Source organism: Notolepis coatsorum (assembly GCF_963971535.1).
Source record: "Notolepis coatsorum genome assembly, chromosome: 19".
In the NCBI taxonomy this organism is placed as follows: Eukaryota; Metazoa; Chordata; class Actinopteri; order Aulopiformes; family Paralepididae; genus Notolepis; species Notolepis coatsorum.
The window spans coordinates 3,944,277-3,969,265 of record NC_140183.1 but is presented as its reverse complement, the minus strand read 5'-3'; the positions used below and the strand labels follow the sequence as shown (position 1 = coordinate 3,969,265).

Here is a 24,989-nt window from a genome sequence, read left to right as displayed (position 1 = left end):
TTTGTTATCGGCGAGTTTAGTTCCAGAGAGACTCATTGCAATTCACTTTAAATTCAAGAGTGAATCTTGAAAAAAACTGACCTGGGGGGACAGTTGTCATACTGCTTTGGAATGATAACTAATAGTATCATAAAGTCTTAGTTGGTGAAACTCTTGAGTGAACTTTTGCCACCGTGTGGTCTGTTGGCAAAACGGTATTAGCACGGTGAACCTGCCGCCTGTATTCTTAACTCAAACGGTTCATGCTTCTGCGTTCCCGTTTTGCGCTCTGATTGGCCACTGATGTTTCTGGTCGCACCAATCGTGTGACGGCAAGTTCTTTCCCCGGTTAAGCTTAGGCGCTCTTTCGAAGTTGGTTAAGGACGGTTAGAGTTTGTCTTAGAGCGTGGCGATAGAACGGTTAGGGTTAGGGTTAGGGTTTGCTGCTGCTCGAGGCGGAAATGGGCGCACATGTCACATGACCAGAAATGTCAGTGGCCAATCACATTCGCAAAACGCATGAACCGTTTGGGTTAAGAATAGACGCGAACCTGCCTCATAGGGGGAAGTCCACCCTAAAGTAGAATTCACATCGGCTATGTTACTTCTATAATACTGTACTGGTGTTGTGTATATGAACTGTACTGTTGTGGATATGAACTGTACTGTTGTGGATATGAACTGTACTGTTGTGGATATGAACACGTTTCTCCTCGAGCTGAATGCCAGAGAGACAACAACACTCTGGTGATGATGTCATTAACCTTTTCACTGCCGCACTAACAAATGGTTAACCCTTTCACTGCGACAATACACAGAAGGTTATAACCCTTTCACTGCCACACAACAGCAGGTTAACCCTTTACTATCACACTACCGACGGTAACCGTCGGTAGTGTGATAGTAAAGGGTTAACCTTCTGTAGTGTGGCAGTGAAAGGGTTAAGAGACAAACCCCGGAGCTGCTCCAGAGACAGAGTAATAGCACACGATCGGTAGTGATTTTACTGAGATACTGGGAAACTTCTTAGAAGAACTCCAAGACGTATCACTTGATGGCATCACAGATAAAAATTGTGATGCTCTGATGTCCACGATCACAGAAATAGTACAATGTCAATTCTGTTTTAGGGTGGATTTTACCTTTAACTCAATGGCCGCCAACAACGATTTAATACGCGTTACCCGCCAATCGTTGAACGCCAACCATATACGTTATTGACAAACTAGTAGTTATATACAAACTATCATTACACATGGGCAAAACAAGAGTCCATTCTCTTCGGTTCAAATAACAAACTCAGCAAGACAGACGGCTTCTCAGTTGCAGTGGGTGACAATATTGTCACAAGGAAAGACGAAATTACCTACCTGGGTTCCATCCTAGAGGCTAATCTCTCCTGTGACAAAATGGCATCCAATGTAATAAGAAAAAAAGTCAACCAATGAACTAGATTCTTGTACCGGATCTCCTCTCTGGTAAACAAGAATACCCTGAAGACTCTGGCAGGAGCACTCATTCAAGGGTACTACGACTATGCTTGCACCTCATGGTACCAAAGCACCTCAAAGGCGCTAAAAACAAGATTACAAACATCACAAAACAAACTGGTCAGACTACTACTTGACCTTACCCCCAGAACTCACCTCACCCCTGCCCACTTTGACTACCTAGGATGGCTTAGAGTAGACGACAGAGTACAGCAACTTGCAATGGGCCTGGTCTACAAGATACACTATACGACTCAAAATACTTCCCAAAGGTCAGTGAATACCACGACCACAACACCAGAGGGAGCTCCACAAATCATGTAAAACCCAGATTCGGCTCAAACAAGGGACTAAACACGTTTCGCAATTATGCCACATCAATGTGGAACGCCCTACCCAAAGCTGTAAAGGAATGTGAATCCCTACCCACATTCAAAACCGCTCTTAAAGAGCACCTACGGGAGGCTGCAATTAGAAACTGGCCACCGTAAATGCCCCCACCACCTCCTAATAGACAGTCTCCTCCCCACCGCATGTATATATTCTCTCCCCGCCGTATGTATATTTCTCTCCCACCCACCCACCCACCCCCCCCTAATGTACAGTCCCCTCCCCGCCGTATGTATATTTCTCTCACACCCACCCACCCCCTCCAAATGTACAGTCTCCTCCCCACCGTATGTATATTTCTCTCCCACCCACCCCCTCCTAATGTACAGTCCCCTCCCCATCATATGTATATACTCCGTCAGGATCTATGGGTAACAGTACTGTATATTTGAATACCGTTTATGTCACAAATGTATCAGTACTAAATACCTGTATGTCATGTATGTCCCTATGCCATAAATGTCATGTATGTTGTGTATGTCATAAATGTCGATATGAATTGAAAATGGGGGACCCTGATGTAAACAAGACAAAAGTCTTTCTCTGGTCTGCATCCCCTTAACACTTTGGTTGCCTAAGGTTAAATTAATGATATACCATAGATTGCCAGCGCTATTTGTCTATGGAGAAAGTCCCCTTCTTTGCAGGGCTATAACTTTTTAAATTCTATTGCTACATTGCCATTATTAGGGCCCATTCAAAGTCCTATATGTATTGTTCATTGTGTAGCAACGTTAAACTTTTTCATTCACATATTCATAGTAAAGTATGGTCTAATGTATAAGTATGTTTTCATCTCTTTCTGCAGCTTTCTCCAGAACGTGATATATAGCCCCAAATGCATTATATTGATGATGAAATACAGTTTGATGGCAATCAGCGCGATATAAAAAATTCCAACTAGACGTACTTCTAGAAGTTACTACACGTCATCTGATGTTGACCGGATGGGCGAGGGGGCGTTTATAATTCCGTGGGCAGCGTTATACCAATCATCTAATGTGGGTCAAATGTTGATAATATCAGTTATTATCGAAGACGGTAACGTTACACGCTGAAACTCACCCCAGTCTCCGCGCGCCGTTGGGCGATCATCGTTGAGTAGAAATTTTATCATTATGGGATATATTATTACCCGGTCCATCTCCAGCTTGTATAATGGTATATACGTCCAAATCATGTTGTTTATCGAGTTATTGGCAATCGATCGCTATGTAGTGTGACGAGCTAGAGTGCCGGAACCTATCCTGAGTGGCCGGAAGCAATACGGACATCTAGCACAACCTCTACTGCGCTTCCTGTTAAGCGGTTGCGCGATCGGCCACCAGATGGCGCTCCTGAACCGCCAGAGAGCTCAGTGGGTCCTGCTGGTGTATCTCAGGCCAGCGGAGGGACATTATGAATCCGATCGCAGATTTTTGAAATATTGATATAAAGACGACGTACAGCGTCCCCCGGCAACTTTAGCATGGCCAGCAAAGACGTCTAAAGACGGCTCCCGGCAGTCAAAGTGTTAACAATTGTGTGTATTGAGCCGTACTGTATTGTACCCATTCTGCAATCTGTTAAATAAAGTTTTCATTCATTCATTCATTGAATCGTTATTTCTTTTATTCGCCACTGCCATTCATAATTCATCCTGCTGGTATGCTGTGGGACTGTGTTGCAATGTGTCTGAGATCGCAACGGTCCTATACCGCCACCTAGTGGCATGCGGACGATGTTGCACTCCCTTTGTATCTCTGTGTATGGGGCTGTCCGTCACTGAAAGTCATCCGGGAGGAGTTGTCTTGTAACGTGGATCAAGATCTTCACTCGATCGCATTGAATCGTCAATCCCACACCGGATTCATTATACGGTGGGGGGTTATGGCGTGGGCCAAACGATCTAGCAGATGGCAATCAAATAATTGGAATATTCTTTTTGGATTATCATTGGCCACAGGTAAGAGCAATTTAACGTCAATTTCAGCTTGGTTGTCCATTGTTGTCATAGCCTTCGCCCTGATCAAAGTATGTTGTTGTACTAACGAATGCCGTTATTGACAATCAATTAATCATAAACGACCGCCCCCCCTTTCATGCATGGAACATAATATACCGATCATATGCATTTGAATTTTTTATTGTAGCGTGTATAGGGACGAAATGCCAATGGATTAAGTATAATATGCGTCACAGGCTATTACTAGCCTCCCAGGAATTACCCTAAACCGCTCTAAAACCATACTTATATTCACCACGGTATAAAACGATAATGTATGGATGGAAAAAATATTCCTTTTTCACATCTTGAACGATAGATACTCGATGTCAAATGGGCCATAGTATTGCATCCATAGCTATAATATAGAATATAGTTATAGCCCTGCAAACAAGGTGAGCGACTCCATTGGTTTAATGCGTGGCAGCACATAGCCAGATCCCGTTCCCAGCGTGGCAGAGAAAGAGTTAACGTACAGGCTTACAGATGGTTTTACATCATATAAATGTCACAATCTTTCCATGAAGTCATAAATTAATGAATTAGCCCCGTCGTAACATCTAACTTTTTTGGGTTAGACTCACAAGGTGAGAGAAACTCTGATTAAAGCTGCAGTAGGCAACTTCGGAGAAATTAGCAAAAGTGAGCTTACCATGGCAGGCCAAAAACATCTGATTAGTTATTGATGCAGGGAGCTGTCTGTGGAAAACCTTTGTTGCCCCCCCCCCCCCGTGCATTGGCTTGAAAAGAGATGCAGTCAGAGCTGGCTCTATTTCTGCTGGGCAGGTAAACTGACTCTTGCTCATTTCTCAGAAGTTGCCTACTGCAGCTTTAAGAGTAAAAAAGCTGTTGGAAATGCTGGGAATCATCAAAGAGCTGTTGTCAGTATGATGTCATCACAACACCTGAGCCACACAATATAATGATAATAATTCTGCAATACCTTCATTTGACACAGATTCTTCACTCAGTGTCTCCTTCACCTGACCACAGTGATCTGGTACGATATCCCTCATAGTTATAAAATGGTCAAATCTATATCGTCGTAGTATAAGTCAACAGTCGTGAATCATTTACTAGATGGAACTGATCGTATCGGTATTTCATAGACAATTGTAGCCCTTTTCAAAAAGCCTAATTTTCTAAATGCGATTATGTAGCGTCTCAGTAGAAAAAAACACACTTGAACCAACCAACTGCAGCAGGACAACATTGGGGGGGGGGGGGGGGGAACGGCAGGGATACAGGGGTCTCTATTAGTAATGAATGAGAGTTGGGGGCGCCCCGGTGGTAATCGCAACGTCCTGGGTTCGAATCCGGCCCAGGACATGTGTTGCATGTCCTCCCCATCTATCGCTCTTCCCCAATTTCCAAACTGTCCTGTCAATAAAATGCCCTAAAAATATATCTTTAAAAAAATAAAAGTAATGAATGAGAGTTGTTGTCAAAAATAATAATGATAATAATTTTAAAAAGAAAGAGCTAATGGCACGGCAACTCGTCAACAAACCACCTGGAATTTGATTTGGGGGGGGGGGGGGCTACCACATACTTTCTGGACAAATCCACTAGGACTTCAAACCAATGACACTGTATTCTACAGTAGTGTTGTGGAAAATTCAGTTGTAAACATATATAATTTGTGAATGAATGAATGAATGAATGAATGAATGAATGAATGAATGAATGAATGAATGAATGAACACTTTATTTAACAGATTGCAGAAGTGGTACAATACAGTACGGCTCAATACACACAATTGTTAAGGGGATGCAGATCAGAGAAAGACTTTCGTCTTGTTTACATCAGGGTCCCCCAATTTCAATTCATAGTGAGCATTATAAGCTACAAAAACTAGGCATAGATATGGACCCTACTGCGTTAGGCAAAACTAAAGTATTAGCCATTTCTAGTGGCCTGAAAGCTATAGGCCTTCTTCACTATCTTTAATACATTTCAGAGGGCCTGCCCTACACCAAATGGGGGACCCTGATGTAAACAAGACGAAAGTCTTTCTCAGGTCTGCATCCCCTTAACAAGTGTATGTATTGAGCCGTACTGTACTGTACCCATTCTGCAATCTGTTAATAAAGTGTTCAATCAATCAATCAATCAAACCAACAATATGTTGGTCAGAACAGGGCAGCAAAGCAATCCCAAGTTGGCACGGTTTGTTTGTATCGCCTTGTTTGTGAATCGTGTCTCTCTCTCTCTTCTTTTTGTGCAACATTGTATATCTGTGTGTGTGTGTGTGTTCAGCTACAGTGTTGTGTTGGAGAGAGAGAAGGACCTCAGGCTTGAGAGAGAGAGGAGGGCAGCTCTCTGCTGGGCCACTGCAGCACTCACTCACTGCTCGCCAGGAATACAGATCACTCCATGGTGGTGTGTGTGTGTCCAAAACGATCCATTATTATTTTGATCTGCGGTGCTGCTGGCCTCACTCACATCATCATCATCACCACCCCAACCAAAAAAACACCCAGTGTGTGTGTGTGTAACGATGCCAGCCAACCCCCCATTGTTTGTCTCTTCATGTTACCCCCTCAATGCTAAGCTAGTTCAGCTAACGGTGGTGGTGGTGGTGGTGGGGCTATATAGTCACACATTTCATATCCCATAATAACCCGCCCGGTGCAACAACCATCACGTCCACAATACTCACTCTTCTTACGCACCGGGGACCCGCCTCTCTCCGGTTCCAAGCACAGCCCGGTTTCCTTCTTCTTCCTCCAGCCAGGTGTGGCTTTTTCTTCTTGTATTCCCGTTGTTGTTATTATTAGAGCAGCAGAGGCTGGCTCCCTGGATCCCGTTCGGTCGGTCTGTCTCTCGGTCACACAACAGCGCCGTGCTCGGTCGTGGAGCTCCAGTGCGCCTGGCTGGCTGGACGGACGGTGCTGCTATTCCAACATGGCTGCAGCCCAAGCAGACCCAGGTCCAGGAGGCTAGTAGCGCCCTACGTGTCCACTACTGGGAGCGGACAGAGGGGGAGAGAGAGAGGCGCCTAGGGTAGTAATGACCAGAGCCTTGGTAATGACCAGCTAGAGAGAGAGATACAGTAAACCAGCCTAAAACCACTCTCAAAGAGCCCCTACGGGAGACTGCAATTCGAAACTGGTCCCTGTAAATGTACAGTTTTGATTGATTGATTGATTGATTGATTGATTGATTGAAAACTTTATTAACAGATTGCAGAATGGGTACAGTACTGTACAGTACAGCTCAATACATACAATTGTTAAGGGGATGCAGACCAGAGAAAGACTTTCGTCTTGTTTACATCAGTCTTGTTTACATCAGTAAATGTCCTAACCCAATAATACACGAGACCCTCTTCTTGGGACCAAGTAAGGTTTTGTCGATATTCCAACGTACAGTTTTGCTTGTACAGTTGTACAGTTTCCCCCACCCCCGCCTACCCAACCACCTCCAATGTACAGATCCCCCACCCCACCTACCCAACCCACCCCATCTACCCAACCTCCTCCAATGTACAGTTTCTACGTCAAATGTATATACTCTCTTTTTTAGACTCTTTTTGTATCACAAACAGTACTGTATTTGTAAATCTGGTATGTCATAAATGTCTATAGATGTAGCAGTCTGTCTATCTGTATGTCATATATGTTACGATGAATTGAAAATGGGGGACCCTGATGTAAACAAGACGAAAGTCTTTCTCTGGTCTGCATCCCCTTAACAATTGTGTGTATTGAGCTGTACTGTATTGTACCCATTTTGCAATCTGTTAATAAAGTTTTCAATCAATTCAATCAATCAATCAATCAAACCAGCTAGAGAGAGAGAGAGAGAGAGACAGTAAACCAGCCTAGTGGACAGGATTGAGGAGTAACAGATTTCTGTTTGAATTTCAAGTATCAGCTTGTGACTGCAACTTGTTCCTGTTCGTGGACGACTCAGCCCTGCTGGTCTCTGACAAGAACAAGTTACAGGTTGAAAAAACTCTCAGCTCAGAACTCGGCAGAATCTGCGCCTGGCTCGCTGATAACAAACTATATCATTACACCTGGGTAAAACAGAGTCCATTCTCTTCGGATCAAATAACAAACTCAGCAAGACCGACGGCTTCTCAGTTACAGTGGGTGACAATATTGTCACAAGAAAATATGAAATTACCTACCTGGGTTCCATCCTAGAGGCAAATCTTTCCTGTGACAAAATGGCAATCAATGTAATCAAAAAAGTCAACCAACGAACAAGATTCTTGTACCGGATCTCCTCTCTGGTAAACGAGAATACCTTGAAGACTCTAACAGGAGCACTCATTCAGGGGTACTACGACTATGCTTGCACCTCATGGTACCAAAGCACCTCAAAGGCGCTAAAAACAAGATTACAAACATCACAAAACAAACTGGGCAGACTACTGCTTGACCTTACTCCTAAAACCCACCTCACCCCTGCACACTTTGACAACCTAGGATGGCTTAGAGTAGACGACAGAGTACAGCAACTTGCAATGGGCCTGGTCTACAAGATACACTACATGACCAAGGTAGGTACCCATGTACATGTCAAAATACTTCCCAAAGGTCAGTGAATACCACGACCACAACACCAGAGGGAGTTCCACAAATCATGTTCAACCCAGATTCGGCTCAAACAAGGGACTAAACACGTTTCGCAATTATGCCACATCAATGTGGAACGCCCTACCCACAGCTGTAAAGGAATGTGAATCCCTACCCACCTTTAAAACCGCTCTCAAAGAGCACCTACGGGAGGCTGCAATTCTAAACTGGCCCCCGTAAATGTCCAACATGTCTTGACTTAGACGGCATGTCCACCAGGGGACCTGTTTTAAATGCACTGGCTCCTTTTTCTTATTTTAAAAGGACATGGATTTGCACACTCCTGACTGAGAGTGATGAGAACTTTGTTGTAATATTTATACAGTATATATTTCAGATTCCTTGCATGTCACATAGTGGGACCACAGAGCACTGAGATGAGCCAATAGCTGCTCTGTTATCAAATGACTTGACACGTCTCCCCACCCACACACACAAACACACACACACACATACACACACACACGCACGCACGCACACACTCACACACACACGCACACACACACACGCACACACACACACACACACACACGCACGCACGCACGCACACACACACACTCACACACACACACACACACACCACACACACACACTCACACACACACACACGCACACACACACACGCACACACACACACACGCACACACACACACACAGCGATGTTGTCAAGAGATCTCTATGTTCCTATTGTTTCAGACACCCAACATTCCACTGACCAGCCTACACACACAGACACGTGCAGCATGCACATAGTTTAAATGCTTTATTTGAATCCACCAATGAGATTAGGACACATGTGATTAAAAAAAAGTCCAAGGTTTCTACAATATTTGCTTGTCTTTGCCACATGGCCTGGCTGCAACTGCCAGCTATCTGTCTTCATCTCTCTGTCTAACCCAGGGATGTTCGATATTGGCTTTTATACCGATACCGATATACCGATATTGTCCAACTCTTAATTTCCGATACCGATATCAACCGATACCGATATATGCAGGGTCCCCCCCCCCCCCAAAAAACAGAATAATTTCAGGTAATTAACATTACTATCTCTTGTCGTGGAATTAACACAACATTACATTATGCATACTTTTGACAATAAAAAAAATCTGAATGTGCCTGGGTAAATAAATATATATATAAATATATATATATATTTTTTTTTTAAACCGATACCGATAATTTCCGATATCACATTTTAATGCCAATATCGGCCGATAATATCGGACATCCCTAGTCTAACCCTAAGCCTACCGTACAGCTGTCTGTCTGTCTTCATCTCTCTGTCTAACCCTACCGTACAGCTGTCTGTCTGTCTTCATCTCTCTGTCTAACCCTAAGCCTACCGTATGTTTAGAGGCTTAATCCATGTCTCTGAAACTTCATATTTAACAGATTTATATATACACATATATATATACAGTTGACAACATATGCAGGTAATAAATCTCCTTTTCTTTATCCTTGAGATGCACAGACACCATGATTTTGCAAAGACCGAGTGGAATGTTATACTGTTATTATATGAAACAAAAGTCTATAGGACCAAGAAATGACAGATGTTGGCTCTGGAACATCATCATGAATCATCTGGGAAAGATGATCACATCCCCGTTGTGATATGAATGAGAAATCGACTGAATAATAAAACTGAACTAAGCTGCAGAGAAAAGCCACTGTGGTTTTGTCAGTGAGCTGCTTCAATGCAAACCGATGTGTGTGCTTCCATCTGCAGGTATACACTCTCCATACGCCCTCTAGTGGCCTTTTACAGAAACTGCATTATATTATATGTCACAGGATACCAGATTCAGATTGTATTGATCACTGATCAGCATGGAGTAAAACGATTGTGTCTTGGCTCCTCAGCCAGCCTCAGTCCAAAAAAGCAACAGAAATGGCACGCAAAAAAAACATAACAATAGCAGCAGAAACAACAATAAATAGCTCTAATTTACAATACAATAATCACAGTGTGGATGTAGTATCACGGTTGTGGTTGGAACCCAATGTGCAGGCAAGGAGACATGGTAGGCAGAACTGAGCAAAACCCAATATGGGAGGGGCGGTCAGGTGGCTATACCGACCAGTAGGAGAACATGCGCATAACAAACAGGTAGGGGAGGGGGGGAAATTGGCACAACGACTAAATTGGGAGGGGGAGAAAACAGAGGAAAAAAAATTGGAGAAAGAGAGGATAAAAAAAAAAAAAAAAAACAATATGGGTATATTTAATAGAGTGATCGATAGACAGAGGAGGTTCTCGTAATGTCCAGCATATATACAGGGGCATGGAAGTCAGACCGACGAGGAGAGAGCAGGAGCAGTTGTCGTCAGCCGAGCGTAGGTCTGAGCAGTACTTTGTGAGCAAGACCAGTGTCTCCAGGTCTTCACCAGCAGGTCAGTGTCTCCAGGTCTTCACCAGCAGGTCAGTGTCTCCAGGTCTTCACCAGCAGGTCAGTGTCTCCAGGTCTTAACCAGCAGGTCAGTGTCTCCAGGTCTTCACCAGCAGGTCAGTGTCTCCAGGTCTTCACCAGCAGGTCAGTGTCTCCAGGTCTTCACCAGCAGGTCAGTGTCTCCAGGTCTTAACCAGCAGGTCAGTGTCTCCAGGTCTTAACCAGCAGGTCAGTGTCTCCAGGTCTTAACCAGCAGGTCAGTGTCTCCAGGTCTTAACCAGCAGGTCAGTGTCTCCAGGTCTTCACCAGCAGGTCAGTGTCTCCAGGTCTTAACCAGCAGGTCAGTGTCTCCAGGTCTTCACCAGCAGGTCAGTGTCTCCAGGTCTTCACCAGCAGGTCAGTGTCTCCAGGTCTTAACCTGCAGGTCAGTGTCTCCGGGTCTTAACCAGCAGGTCAGTGTCTCCAGGTCTTAACCAGCAGGTCAGTGTCTCCAGGTCTTAACCAGCAGGTCAGTGTCTCCAGGTCTTCACCAGCAGGTCTCTAGACTATAACATAACAATCACAACAAGGGTGCAGTGTAGCTCTAGACTATAACATAACAATCACAACAAGGGTGCCACCTGGTCATACGCAGGGCCGCCGCTAGGGGTGTGCGAGCAGTGCGGTTGCACTGGGCCTCGCGAGAAGGGGGGCCTCGAAAAAAGAAAAAACTAGCGGGTTGAGGCTAGTTGTAGTGCAGGCAGCAGTGCTATGACTGTATGGAAACAATATTATGAACAATGGAATAATTCAACATTGGAGTTCAACTGACTGGAGTCCATCGTTTACTACATCACTGGTGTCCCCTCCGGTACACGAGGAGGCAGCCTGTCGCATCTTTTCACCTGCCAGCGCGGACTCTCATTGGCGAGGTGTAACGTGTGGGAGGCTCACACTACCCCCCGCCATTTCCTGTCTCTGCCGTGCAGGCGTCCCCCAACCGGCCTGTAGGAGTCGCTGTCCTACAACGTCCAGATTACCACCCATCGACTTTCCACCCGCTAACTCTGCCAATTGAGTTAGTATGACGACCGGCCCAAGCCGGAGGCAACGCCGACAGCCGGATTCGAACCCGGTGCCTCTTTTGCATTGGTGACGAGCGCAATGTCCGCTGCGCCACCCAGCCGCCTAGATTACTGGTACACCACTCCCTGCAATTGAGTCTATCCACCACAAACGGTGTCTGAGGAAGGCGTGCAGCATTGTCAAGGACACCTCTCATCCCGATCATGGACCGTTTGCCCTCCTCCCCTCCGGGAGGCGCTACAGGAACCTCCGCTCCAAGTCAAGCAGACTCAGGAACAGCTTCTTTCCCTCAGCTGTCATCTCTCTGAACTCGTTGACAGCCATACTGTACCATACCATATAATTTATCCAAAGCGCTTTACAATTTTACAACGCTTGACTCCATTGCTTACATGATCCTAGGCTCTGTCACCCATACTGTATGACTCTGAACTCTACACTCAGTAGTACTAATTTATATATTTTATACCCAGTTTAATTACCTGTACATTGTACATTACTATTGCACGTTACTGTTACATTTGCACTCTGGTTGGACCTACTGTATCTATTTAAACATAGCATAGTTCTTCCTAGGAATGCATCCGTACACACACCCATCATCACTCACAGGTGATTAAAAGCAGAAACCAACCGACCACAGATACTATCATTGTTACATGTGATTTGTCTGTTTGGTTGCCTAGTGATCGCGCCATGATAAACACACACACAAACACGTGCACACACACACACAAGCACAGACAGACAGAGGGAGCAGACAGATGTAGCATGACAAAAGGGATGTTTTTTTTTTTTTATTATCTTTATTCGCTTTTTCTTGGTCGCGCAGGACCGACAGCATTTTCTTGGCCACGCAGGAGAGAGGGTGAAGCGGGAGGAGAAGAGGGGAAGACATATGGCCACCGGGTCTGGGAAACGAACCCGGGACGACCGCTTCGCGACTCAGCGCGCTATGAGGTGTGCTACTGGAGCGCCCCACGTTTATTTATTTTAAACATAGACCATGACCTTCCATAATGATGAAATATCATTATACCATCTTATAATATCACTACAACATGTTGGCTGATAGTTGGATTGTATCACTATAACATGTTGGCTGATAGTTGGACTGTATCACTATAACATGTTGGCTGATAGTTGGACTGTATCACTATAACATGTTGGATTGTATCACTATAACATGTTGGCTGATAGCTGGACTGTATCACTGACCTCTGAAGCAGTGTTAAACAGCAACACTAATGGTGCATTCCACTAACGTGGGAACTAGGAAAAATCTGACCTAAGGAAAAAGGCAACGGAATGACCTTCACACTCAGTCCGACTTCCAAGTAGGAAACTCTCAAGGCATGATCTCTCAACTCCGACTTTTCAGAAATGCAGTTATCTAAACATACACTATAAACACAAAACAACATTGTTTTGGTCTTTAGAAAGAGACTGGAGTGAGCTTCTCTTCAGTACCAGTGTGGTTGCCTCATTCAACACTTTTTGTGCTCAAAAACCTGCCACAGGTCGTGTAGATGAACTACACATTTGACCAGGCACGTGCACACATAGAGGCCAAGGGGTGCTTGAGCACCTGCCTTTTTGAGCCTCATCAAAAAAGTGCCCTTTTTGATTTTTTTGATTTTTTTTTACCGTTACGCATATAGACTGCCCTTCCAAAAGAAAAATGTCAGGATATAATCAAAATATTAGGTAAAGAGAGAGAGATGCCCCATATTCCATTGCAGTTTGCACGGCCTCCTCAGCGTGCCTCTCCGCGGACCTATATTTTATGCATAGCGTGGGTGGTGATGATGATGATGATAGAAACCGCTGTGGCGCATACAGTTGAATGCTGGTATTACACTCATTGAGGGACATGAAGAAGTCAAGTCCGATGGGATTTGGGAATCTCAAATACAAATCGGGATTGGAATAAAAAATGCATTTATATTAAACAATACAGAATATACAGCACTTCTTGGGGTCTGTAGGGTAAGCACTTATTCCCTCCCCCCTGAACATTTATGGAGATGTATGGGCCTTTTAAGTCAGTGATAAAAGTGTCTTTCAAGGATAAGTGAGCTCCTGCACTGATTATTATAGTTCAATATTCAATATTTGATCACCAAAACCCCCCAAAAAACATAAAAAGGGGGCCCCCCGCCCGAAAAGGGCCCTTAAAAATCGTGCTTGCGCGCTATGCGCGCTCGGTTAATATATACACACAAGTGTAGTGCCCTTTTCAGTCTTTGAGCACCTGCCCCTCTAAAGTCCTGTGCACGTCCCTGCATTTGACATATCTATGCTTTCTCCCTCTGTATTTCCAAGTCGTACAGTAACTCCAAAATCCCAACAAGGAGTTTCCAACCTCCATCTTTGTATGGAACATGGGTAGGGCTGTACCAAATGCTTCGAAGCTTCGATCATAATGTTGACATTCGAATTCTAAATCAACATTTGAATTTTAAGTTTTTAATACATTTTAAATTTGTTTTTATCTTCCCCCGTCTATTCAATCTGTTTAAACCAATGGGGGTTTTCTTCACAGTTGCAGTTAAAGATTAGGCTACACTAATATTATAATATTAAACTATAAGACGTCACCATCACGTTCATACCAACCGTGCCCTTATTGGATTATTTATGTTGACGAAACTGATAAAGAAAGTTGATTTAATAAAAGAAAAAGACTAATTTAATCAGACTAATCACTTTATTCAAATTGAGGATTTAGTTAAAAAAAAATATATATATATATATATATATATATATATATATATATATATATTTTTTTTTATGAAATTCTTTTTTTTTTATAGACATTCAAAGCTTCGTTCGAATACTTCAATAGAAGCTTAGAATGTTAAAAAATGACATTCGGTACAGCCCTAAACATGGGTTAACATCTCGTATTGAACCCTGTGTTCTGAAGGGTTAAATATAAGGATCCTGTTTCTGTTTGCCACGATGATCTCAGAGCTACAGACAAACAGAGATTGGTCAAGAGGAGCTGGAGAACATTGCATTCATGTCCAGCCCACTTGCTTTACAACAGCAGGAAATACATTTTAACATCTGCTTTGTATTGTGGTTTGCCTGTAATGATGTTTGCTGTCTTCTACACATGTGGCTATCTTCTCTGTGTTGTGTAGCTCAATGAGTAGAGCGGGGCTCTCTGTTCCACGGTCTAAAACTAAGTAAAAAATATTGTGCAATAGAATAAAAGAAACCTGCTGAAAACATATTTTTACTAATTTAACACTTTCTGCGCCAGACCCGAGATTTCTCTGGATTATCTCGCCAGTGGTTGAGCGCCAGAACCCCCGAAAACCAGAGAAATATCGTGTTTTCATAGTTTTTTCGATTTTAATAATCGATACCCTCTCACGGACCTCGTGTTGTCATTGGGACTCATTCTGAGATGCAGAGAGTGCAATACCGGCCAAATCCTGCTAGGTGGCAGTATCGCTTACCCTTTGAAACCTTATTTCACACTGTGTGTTACATCGTATATGGTCCGGGCGGAGAATTTAGACCAAGCCATGTGAATCGCTTCACCCGAGCACTTTTTTTTTTTATCTACTTTTTCTCCCATTTTCTATTTTTCTCCCATCCCAATTTCGTATTGTCCAATTCTACCCTCCCCTGTCTCGAACGTTGTTAGGCCATGCCTCCCACAAGCCGGCTGCAATGTGGACGAAGCCTTGCATCACGTGTCCCCTCCGGTACTCGAGGAGGCAGCCGTCGCATCTTTTCACTTGCACAGTGCGATCTCTCAGCGGCGAGGGTCTGCGTGGGAGGGTTACGCCGCCCCCGTTGCTTCCTGATTCTTCTGCGCAGGCGCACCAACCGACCTGTAGGAGTCGCTGTCCACAACGTCTGATCCCCACCCACCAGCTTCCCACCCCTAACACTGCCAATTGCGTTAGTATGAACGACCAGCCAAGCTGGTAGCAATGCCGAGAGCTGGGCTCGAACCCAGCATCTCCTGCATTAGTGGCGAGCGCCTTGCCCACTGCGCCACTTAGCCGCCCTTCACCCGAGCACTTTGAACCGCTTTCCAGGACACTCGATGCATGTGTTGTGCCAGATTATGTCGGGGACCCGATGGACATCAATACTGGAAATCGCGATCAGACAATTGAAATATGCTTTTTGGAATAACCCTGATCAAAGGTAAGGACTATCTGACGTCAATTCCACCTTGATCCTACAATGATTTCATATCGATCCAGCCGATCAACGTATGTAGTATTCAAAACGAATGCCGTTGATGGCGATCAGAGCATCAAAAAACGACCCCCCCCCCCCCCCCCCTTTGATGCATTCATGATGAAACATAATACCTATTATATACCTTTGATTTGGAAACAGTAGCGTATCCAGGTGAGCAACACGAACGCATTTAGCAAAATTCACATATCGCTCCATAACGCCGTTTCCAGGAATTAGCCAGGATCACTCTAATGCACAGTGCACAGTGAAAATGCCTATATTAGAACATTACATGATCATGTAAACCTAGTGTCCTAGTGGAACAGTAATGCTTTAGAATGGTGCTCATTAGGGATGTCCCGATCCGATCCCGATCATGTGATTTTGAGTATCTACCGATACTGATGTTTCCCGATTCAGATAAAAAAAAATTAAAAATTCCAGGTGAAAAGTTTACTTCATTCAAGCGAGGCATTGCAACCGGAGTAATCTAAAAACTCCGCCTCCAACCTGCTGCTTCATGAGAGCAATGGCGCCATCGTCTGTAAAAATCAGGTGACTGCAAGTTCTGCAACTAGTGGATGTCCCTCGTCCTTGACATAAATCATTTGATGTATAATTAAATCAAAGGAAATGCGTTTGTTTTGGCAAAATTCTTCTGCTCTGTGTGACAATAAATAAATGAATGATGATATGCAATTTAAAACCAAAACTAAGGCCTCAGTATGAGTTTAAGACGTGAACATGGTCATGTTTGTTGAATGAAAAAAAAAAGTTAAAAATAAATAAATAAAAAAAAATTCTGATATATATATATATTTTTTTTTCGATCCCGATCTTCTGAAAATCACATGATCGGATCGGGACATCCCTAGTGCTCATCTCAAAGAGGCAGCAACATGGACCAACCTGGACAAATCTCTGTCTATCTGTGGCTAGTCTAGATGCACTAGTCAGTCTTACATTCAGTTCTTTCTACAAATATTTGAATGGATCTTTGTGTGTCTTTGTGCCACTTGAAGCATTAGGAAAAAGCACTCTTTCAAGTCCTTCAGTCACAGACACTTTATCATAAACTCAAAAACTTCGTTTTTTCATTGATTCATTGCTTATAATTCATCCATCCATCCATCCATCCATCCATCCATCCATCCACCCATACCCATTCTAAGGGTAATTCGTTTACCTTTAAAGTCAACAGGAAGTGACCACTTTTTGTATAGTTGTACAGTTATGTACCAATGTGTGTCATCTACATCAGAGTCCGATCATTCACCTCCTGGGAAGTGGCAGCACTTCCTCTCTGACTGATCCGGCACTAAGAACTCCATCCAGTAAAATATGATCACCCATTTAAAAAAAATAATCCGACCTCCACTCATACAAAGCTTTCCTTTTGAAGGCTGACATCGCTTTGACCCCCCCCCCCCCCCCCCCCTGAGACTCTGAGTTCTTACACATCCATCCATCCATCCATCCATCCATCCGTGGTTCTGTGATTTCCTGGTCTCGTTCTCAGTGTGTTTTGACTTTCTTGCTGTGGCTTCCAGCATCTCTTCCTCTGGCCCTGGAGGCAAACAGCCTGGGGGGGAAAGCACAGATACAGAATGCTGGTCAACAAAGGGCTCATTGAGATTTCTGTGAGGATAACTCTAAAATGTAACTATGATAAACACGTTAGAAGGCACACGTTTTGCTCCAAGCTTGTCAGATTGATTGATTGACGGGGATGTTTTGATGTTGTGTGAATCCAGACTTTGGAAAACCAGAAATATACACATTAGTGTTGCCGCTACTTGACTTATGTATGTTCGCCCAAATGCTCTACTAAATTAGATGAATTTAATTGTGTGGTGTTGCTTTCCTTCAAATGACTTTGGATGTGAAATCACACAATGTGCTTTATGTTCACGCTGCCGGCCTAAGTCTGGTGCAGGTGCTGGCGCAGGGCACATGGTGAATTATCTTCCGCTTGGGCCAGTTGGGTAATTCCGTGGCTCAACGTTAACCCGTCTGCGGCGAGATGGGTGTGGTGGCGCAGCAGGGGGGGTGTGTCGATAAGAATCGGCCGGCACACTGCAATTTTGGTATCCATTTTGGCATTAAAATCCCACCAGTGTCTCCGCCCAGACGCTGGCTTTCTGAGCTATTTTCGTAACAGCAGCTGGCAGGCAGAACCTCAGTCCAAAGGCTCTGCATTCCACGCCACTTCTATGTAAATGCTACAACAAGCTATTTATTGAGGAACTAATCGGACAGAGATTCCATTAGTTCTTCAACAACCAACTGAATGCAAACAAACTAAAAGATAAATGTGAGGAAAGTGACAAGTGTGTCCACGTAGAAATCTAATCATCTAATAATTAACAAGTGTAACGTTGCAGTGTCCTCTCAATCCATCATAGGCAGAATGCTTGCTCATATTTAAGAAATATTTTCGAGCCAACACACCCACCTGCTCCCGAGTCTTCCTCATGGTTGAAATGGACAGTGAGGAAGACTGATGAGGACTGTGGCAAGTTTGGCAACGCACACAAAAACAGTACTTAAGTATTGTAATGAAATACAATTACTCAAGTACTTTACACCCCTGGATATGGGTTGGATCTGTGCAGGAACCGGTTCGACATTTTAACACAGAAAACTATTATGACTATATCGTTTTTATAGATTTAATTTTTTTTTTTAATAAATTCTCATTTTATAATTAGGCCAATTTAAAGCAAATTGTATGCCTATGTCTATTTTGTGTCTACATCACTGCTGTGAAGCACTTTAGTCTGCAATTCTTGTATGAAAAGTGCTATACAAATAAAGTGTATTATTATTATTATTATTATTATTATTATTATTATTATTGGAGTGCTACCTGCGCTGGTAGAGATAGAGGAGGAAGAAGAGCTCGTCTCTGAAGCAGGAGAGCTGGTGGGAGGAGGAGAAGAAAGGAGAGGAAGAGGAGGAGTGGGGGAAGCAGGAGCACAGGTCTGAAATGAAGGTGTTGACTGCCTGGAGAGGAGAGTAGAGGAGAAGAGAGGAGAGGAGAAGAGAGAAGAGGAGAAGAGAGGAGAGGAGAGGAGAGGAGAGGAGAGGAGAGGAGTGGAGAGGAGAGGAGAGGAGAGGAGAGGAGAGAAACACAAGCAGAAATTATTAGTCAATAGTTACTGTTAGTTTTTTTTTAAACTTCTTCGAAATCTTTTCCTCATAACTTTTCTTTTCAAACATTTCCCGCTCAGTAAACAGTGCATGGAACAGGAGAGGAAATGCCTCCTTCTTCCCCTGTAGGAGCAAGAGAGCTAGAATGATACAATGGTGCCCCCGTATGGTTGCACACTTGTACTACACCGTGAAAACAAAAGGAAAAAACACCAGATTAATTTTTTTATGTCATTTAAAAATAATGTGAATATCAATTATTGATAGATTTGATGACACCCGTAATAACTAGTGTTAATTGTCCCCACTAGTCAGACTTTGAATGAGGGTTGATGGGGGAAGGGATGGAGATAGCAGTCAACTACAGTAGAACTGGGTATCCTAAGTTTAAACCCTCAAGGACCCTGAATAGATACACATCACATTTAGTTCCAGGGACCTACAAGATTTTGACCCAGGGAGTCGGACCCCATCTGATAAGATTTGGACCCAGCGACCCCATCTGAGGAGATTTTGAGGAGATGTGAGATGTGATCCAGAATTCCACAACTACTATAGATGTTTTCAATTTGACCACATAAACATTCTGAATGGACCCACATTCATTTTCTGTTGCAGTTTTTGCTACTATCAATAGCTGACAGAAAACCAACTTTGTTTGTCCGAGGAGAGCAACAGTTGTGATTGGAGGATTAAGAAAAGAGGGCGGAATTTGAGATAGATCAATTCAAACTCCAGAATTACTAGGATCACTAATGCTGCGTCCCAATTCTCCCCTTCGCGCTATGGCCTGGCCTTACGGCTCCGTTTTGCGCGTTCCCGTGAAGTGTAGGGCTGTCCCATTTCTTTTTGGATCAAGGGGTAGTGACGTTCCAGCCCTCCAAATATGGCTTCAGAGGAAGTGTGCCGCGATGCAGGCTCGGAGAGAAGGGAGAGATGGTTTTCCCCAGAATGCACTGCAAACCTTTCGCTAATTTAAAGAAAAAGAAAATGGCGGAGCGGTACCAGTAATTTAGACAAATGGAAGTATTGATTTCTTCGTAACGAATCATTAAAAATATATACAGTCAACTGGAATATGTTAGTTCTTTACACATATGTTATGTAATTGGTTTGTCATGACAAACCAATAAAAAATCGCGAATTTGTGGTAATCCTATAACCCTAGTTATATGATTACTGGTGAAGCGTCTCGCTTTGCCTATGGGATTGATTGATTGGATTTTATTAACAGATTGCAGAATGGGTCCAATACAGTACGGCTCAATACACACAATTGGGATGCAGACCAGAGAAAGACTTTCGTCTTGTTTACATCAGGGTCCCCCATTTTCAATTCATCATAACATTTATGACATACAGATAAACAGTACTGTTACATCCAGATATTTATGACATACAAGATAATATACAAATTTACAATACTGTTTAAGAGAGAGTTTCTAAAATAGAGTATATACATTTGAGGGGGAGGAAAACAGATAGCTTCTTGGCCCTGTTTCAACGCATGGTTGACAAAATGCCAGAACAATAGTGTGGGTACTGTATTGGGTGGGGGGGGGGGAGGGGTAAATTAATACCCTGTACTACCATGGTCATATTCTGTTGTATCATGTAGTACGCTATACTGCCATGTAGTACCATGCAATACCATGTAGTACTATGCTTTATTATAGTCTCACCCATTCATTTTCTATTTGACTGACATACTGTATAGAGATACTGTATAAAGAACCTGACTAACATTTGATTAAACTTGTGCTACAAAATAACAACACAAAATGTCAAGAGTTTGATACCAAAAACCTTTTTATATACAAGCATAAACACTGAAGACATTCGTTATAATTTACATGGTATGCTGAGCAAGCTTCATGGTCCTTCTGATGTAAGCTGCCTGTAAGTAATGTAAACACGCGTGGGTGAGTTGTGTCATTACACTGTCGGCAACTGAGTGCTTAGTGCTGTCCCATTTCGTAGTGCAATTCACCCCTTGTGGCTCCGCTCTGAAGGGTGACTCCCATCGAGGGCACTCCAAGATGAGGGGTAGGGCCAAGCCGTAGGGCCATGGGGAGAATTGGGACACAGCCTAAGTGTGTCTGACTCTAACCACCTAAACTGCATGGACTACAACGTATAATGTATGGCGTATGTGTCACGCCAGTTAGGGTACTATGTATACTGCACCTGTGTATACTGTATACTTTACTTACTGATAGTATATATTCAGTGTGTATAAGTGTTTATTGCCCATATTTATTTTAACATACAATATAACTGATCGGGCATACAGACCCTCATCTGCACCTTTGATTACACTGCTTATTTAATCATATTCTTATATTCAGTTATATTGTTTAGTTTTATTACCTACGTGTATGCCCATACCCCGCCCCCACTCCTCCATGCTGCTATGATGCCCACATTTCCCCAAAGGGAACAATACAATTATATCTTATCTTATCTTATTACATGGCGTTACACTTTGAGCGCCACGCCTGGTTTTCCGTTTTACCGGCTGAATGCCACCATCGGCGCCAATGTTAACGTTAATATCGCCTAATCTATGTTTTAAATTATGGCTATGTGTCTAATCTGCCCATCGCATTATCAAAGACTATTTTCCAGTCAGTGCTGTCAAGGCAGATTGTTTTTTTATCGCGTCGTTTCCGTTTTAGAGCATTTAGAAAAGCCCCCGTTTTGATATAAAAAACAGCTAATTCTGGAGCATTCTATGAAAATCGTCTTTTAGTGGAATATTCCACAACGTTGATATTCGTCTGCCTTTTTATGAATCGTTTTCAAATAAACGTTAGATGATCAATATTATACGTGCACGCAAGCACATTACGGCCGCGCGCGGATAATCGCCCCGTTGATTTCCTCACGGACTTTTACAGTGAAACCGAAAGAAGACATTTCACAAAACAGCTTATAACTTCATCAAACTTACTCTGATTATCCTAACACTGATAACATAGAGTCCTTACCTGACATCAGATGGTATCCAACTGGTATATTCCAATTCCTGATCACCATTCGAAAAAATCTATACGTGTATGGATCCAACGCGACACAGTAGATCTCCATGATCCGCGGGGATCTGAGGTTCCAGAATGAACTGTGGTAACCCCGGCTAGATCGGTGAACTGGAAAATGTGGAGTACCGGATTTTTTTCCCCATTCATTTTCATTGAGTCCATTCCAAAATCACTTATGTCATCTGGGAGACGACAGGGGGCGCTTTTTTCCACAGTGATCGCCGGCGCCCCTCGGCTATACTCGGGTGATGCAATAATTTTTCAGATCGCAAAAAAGAAAAATGCGAGAAATCTCGTGAGTGGCTAGCAACCACCTATAAAAAAACCAGAGAAATCTCGTGAGTGGCTAGCAACCACCTATAAAAAAACCAGAGAAATCTCGTGAGTGGCACGGAAAGTGTTAACATTCGCCAAAATGCTTGATTGTGATTGGTCAATAGCGCTCGGTTGTCCCTGACAGCGGTGAATTATTTCTCGATAACTGACCGCTGCCATGGGCAACGCGCAATAATGACCGCTGATACGGGTAACACAGCGCTATTGACCAATCACCAATCAAGCATTTTGATCGCAGTCACGAAAGCTAAGCTCAGCATGTGCACAGCTGCACTCATCAGGTAATCAGACCACACACCTGCCGGCTGCCGGCGTTGGAGGAGGAGCCACAGAACAACTGCATCTGCATTTGATCTCGTCTTGTCGATGGTGTAAAATGAATTAGGTATATTGTTAGTAAGTTAGCCATGTAATAAGCGGGATAATGTATAGCTATACTCGGTCATTGTCGCAAAATAATTTACCTTTAATTGAACTCGGCGCGGCGCCTCTGTGTTCTAAACTCCGTGTCGGTCAATTATTTTGCGACAATGACCTCGTAGCTATGCATTATCCCTTACATAATTCCACGTAGATGTGTGTGTGGGGGGTAGCAGGGGAGAGATTGAAACCTTTATTATTATCTCCCTGTACTAACCTCTAGAGAATGAATTAACCCTTACACTGCCGCACGACAGAAGGTTAGCCCTTTACTATCACACGACCGACGGCGATGCTCCATCATTAGCATCATTAGCTCCGCGGATACACGGATGCGGAGCTAATGATGCTAATGATGGAGCATCGCCGTCGGTTGTGTGATAGTAAAGGGCTAACCTTCTGTATTGTCACAGTGAAAGGGTTAACCGGCTGTCATGTGGCAGTGAATGAATTAACAGTGAAATGACACTATTCCTCATTTAGCTGGGGACCCCCTGGGACCCTCCTCTAGGACCCACAGCTTAGGGAGCACTGAACTAGAGTCCACTGTACTCACTCTGTACATCAAAACAGTCCCCTGCAGATGACCCACTGACTTCAACTGAGAGAGAGAGAGAGAGAGAGAGAGAGAGAGAGAGAGAGAGAGACAGAAAGAGAGAGAGAGAGAGACAGAGAGACAGAGAGACAGAGAGACAAAGAGAGGTTTGTGGAGTATACATTGATTTTCAAAATAAACTGCCACTGGCCATCTTGGATTAGGAAGCAAGTGCACATTTGATAAATAAATAAGAAAATAATAATTGTCAATAAAACATTAATGCAAGAAAAGGTGGCTATATAAATGTCCTTAGAGAAGTTATTTAAAAGAGAGAGATAAGGGAACAATATATAAGCTACTGTACATTTCAGTCAAGATAAATAATTGATAAATATTGATATTACATACATTGATCTTCGACTTCTAAGGTAGCTTTTTTTTATCCACTTTTTCTCCTCCTTTTCCATTTTTCTCCCATCCTAATTCCATTGTGCCACTTTTTCCCTCCCCTGTCTTGAACGTTGCTCGCATATGCCCCCCACTGGCCGGTTGTAGGGAGGATAGAAGCCTTGCATCACGTGTCCCCTCCGGTACACGAGGAGGCAGCCTGTCACATCTTTTCACCTGCCAGCGCGGACTCTCATTGGCGAGGTGTAACGTGTGGGAGGCTCACACTACCCCCGCCATTTCCTGTCTCTGCTGTGCAGGTGTCCCCCAACCGACCTGTAGGAGTCGCTGTCCACAACGTCCAGATTACCACCCATCGACTTCCACCCGCAATTTAATTAGTTTGACGGCCGGCCCAAGCCGGAGGCAACGCCGACAGCCGGAGTCGAACCCGGTGTCTCTTGCGTTGGTGACGAGCGCAATGTCCGCTGCACCACCCAGCCGCCTGACTTCTAAGGTAGCTTAAATAACTATTCATATAAGTTCATATATAGATTAGTGTAAGTACGTTTCGTCTGTGGTGTTCATAATAATGCATGCTACTGTATATATTAGCAGCTGTGCTATGAAGGACTCACTTTGTGGTTGATATACAGTTGAGGAGCCATGGACAAGAAGCCCAAGGCATAGACTCCTGTTAGGAGGAGAGGGGAGGAGAAAAGGAGGGGAGAAGAGAAGAGAAGAGGAGAGGAGAGGAGAGGAGAGGAGAGGAGAGGAGAGGAGAGGAGAGGAGAGGAGAGGAGAGGAGTTTTTTTTTTTTATCCACTTTTTCTCCCCATTTTCTATTTTTCTCCCATCCCAATTTCGTATTTCCAATTCTCCCCTCCCCTGTCTTGAACGTTGCTAGACTATGCCTCCCACTGGTCGGTTGTAGTGAGGATAGAAGCCTTGCATCACGTGTCCCCTCCGGTACACGAGGAGGCAGCCTGTTGCATCTTTTCACCAGAC

General features: G+C 43.6%; 2 protein-coding genes across 2 annotated transcripts in view; both read right to left on the bottom strand.

Moving 5' to 3' along the window:
* The window catches only part of ptk2ab (protein tyrosine kinase 2ab), a gene marked incomplete at its 5' end in the record, with an annotated part of 181,706 nt that extends 163,124 nt beyond the window's left edge, over positions 1–18,582 (bottom strand). The window contains 2 exons of the mRNA XM_084335922.1: positions 6,507–6,741; positions 18,562–18,582. Coding sequence (XP_084192048.1) covers positions 6,507–6,741; positions 18,562–18,582 — 256 coding nt within the window. The remainder of the gene's footprint in view (positions 1–6,506; positions 6,742–18,561) is intronic.
* Positions 18,583–18,971: 389 nt separating this feature from the next.
* Positions 18,972–24,989, bottom strand: part of LOC311246223 (lipid scramblase CLPTM1L-like) — a gene marked incomplete at both ends in the record, with an annotated part of 30,649 nt that continues 24,631 nt past the window's right edge. Inside the window, 3 exons of the mRNA XM_084336345.1 lie at positions 18,972–19,112; positions 23,613–23,657; positions 24,620–24,675. Coding sequence (XP_084192471.1) covers positions 18,972–19,112; positions 23,613–23,657; positions 24,620–24,675 — 242 coding nt within the window. The remainder of the gene's footprint in view (positions 19,113–23,612; positions 23,658–24,619; positions 24,676–24,989) is intronic.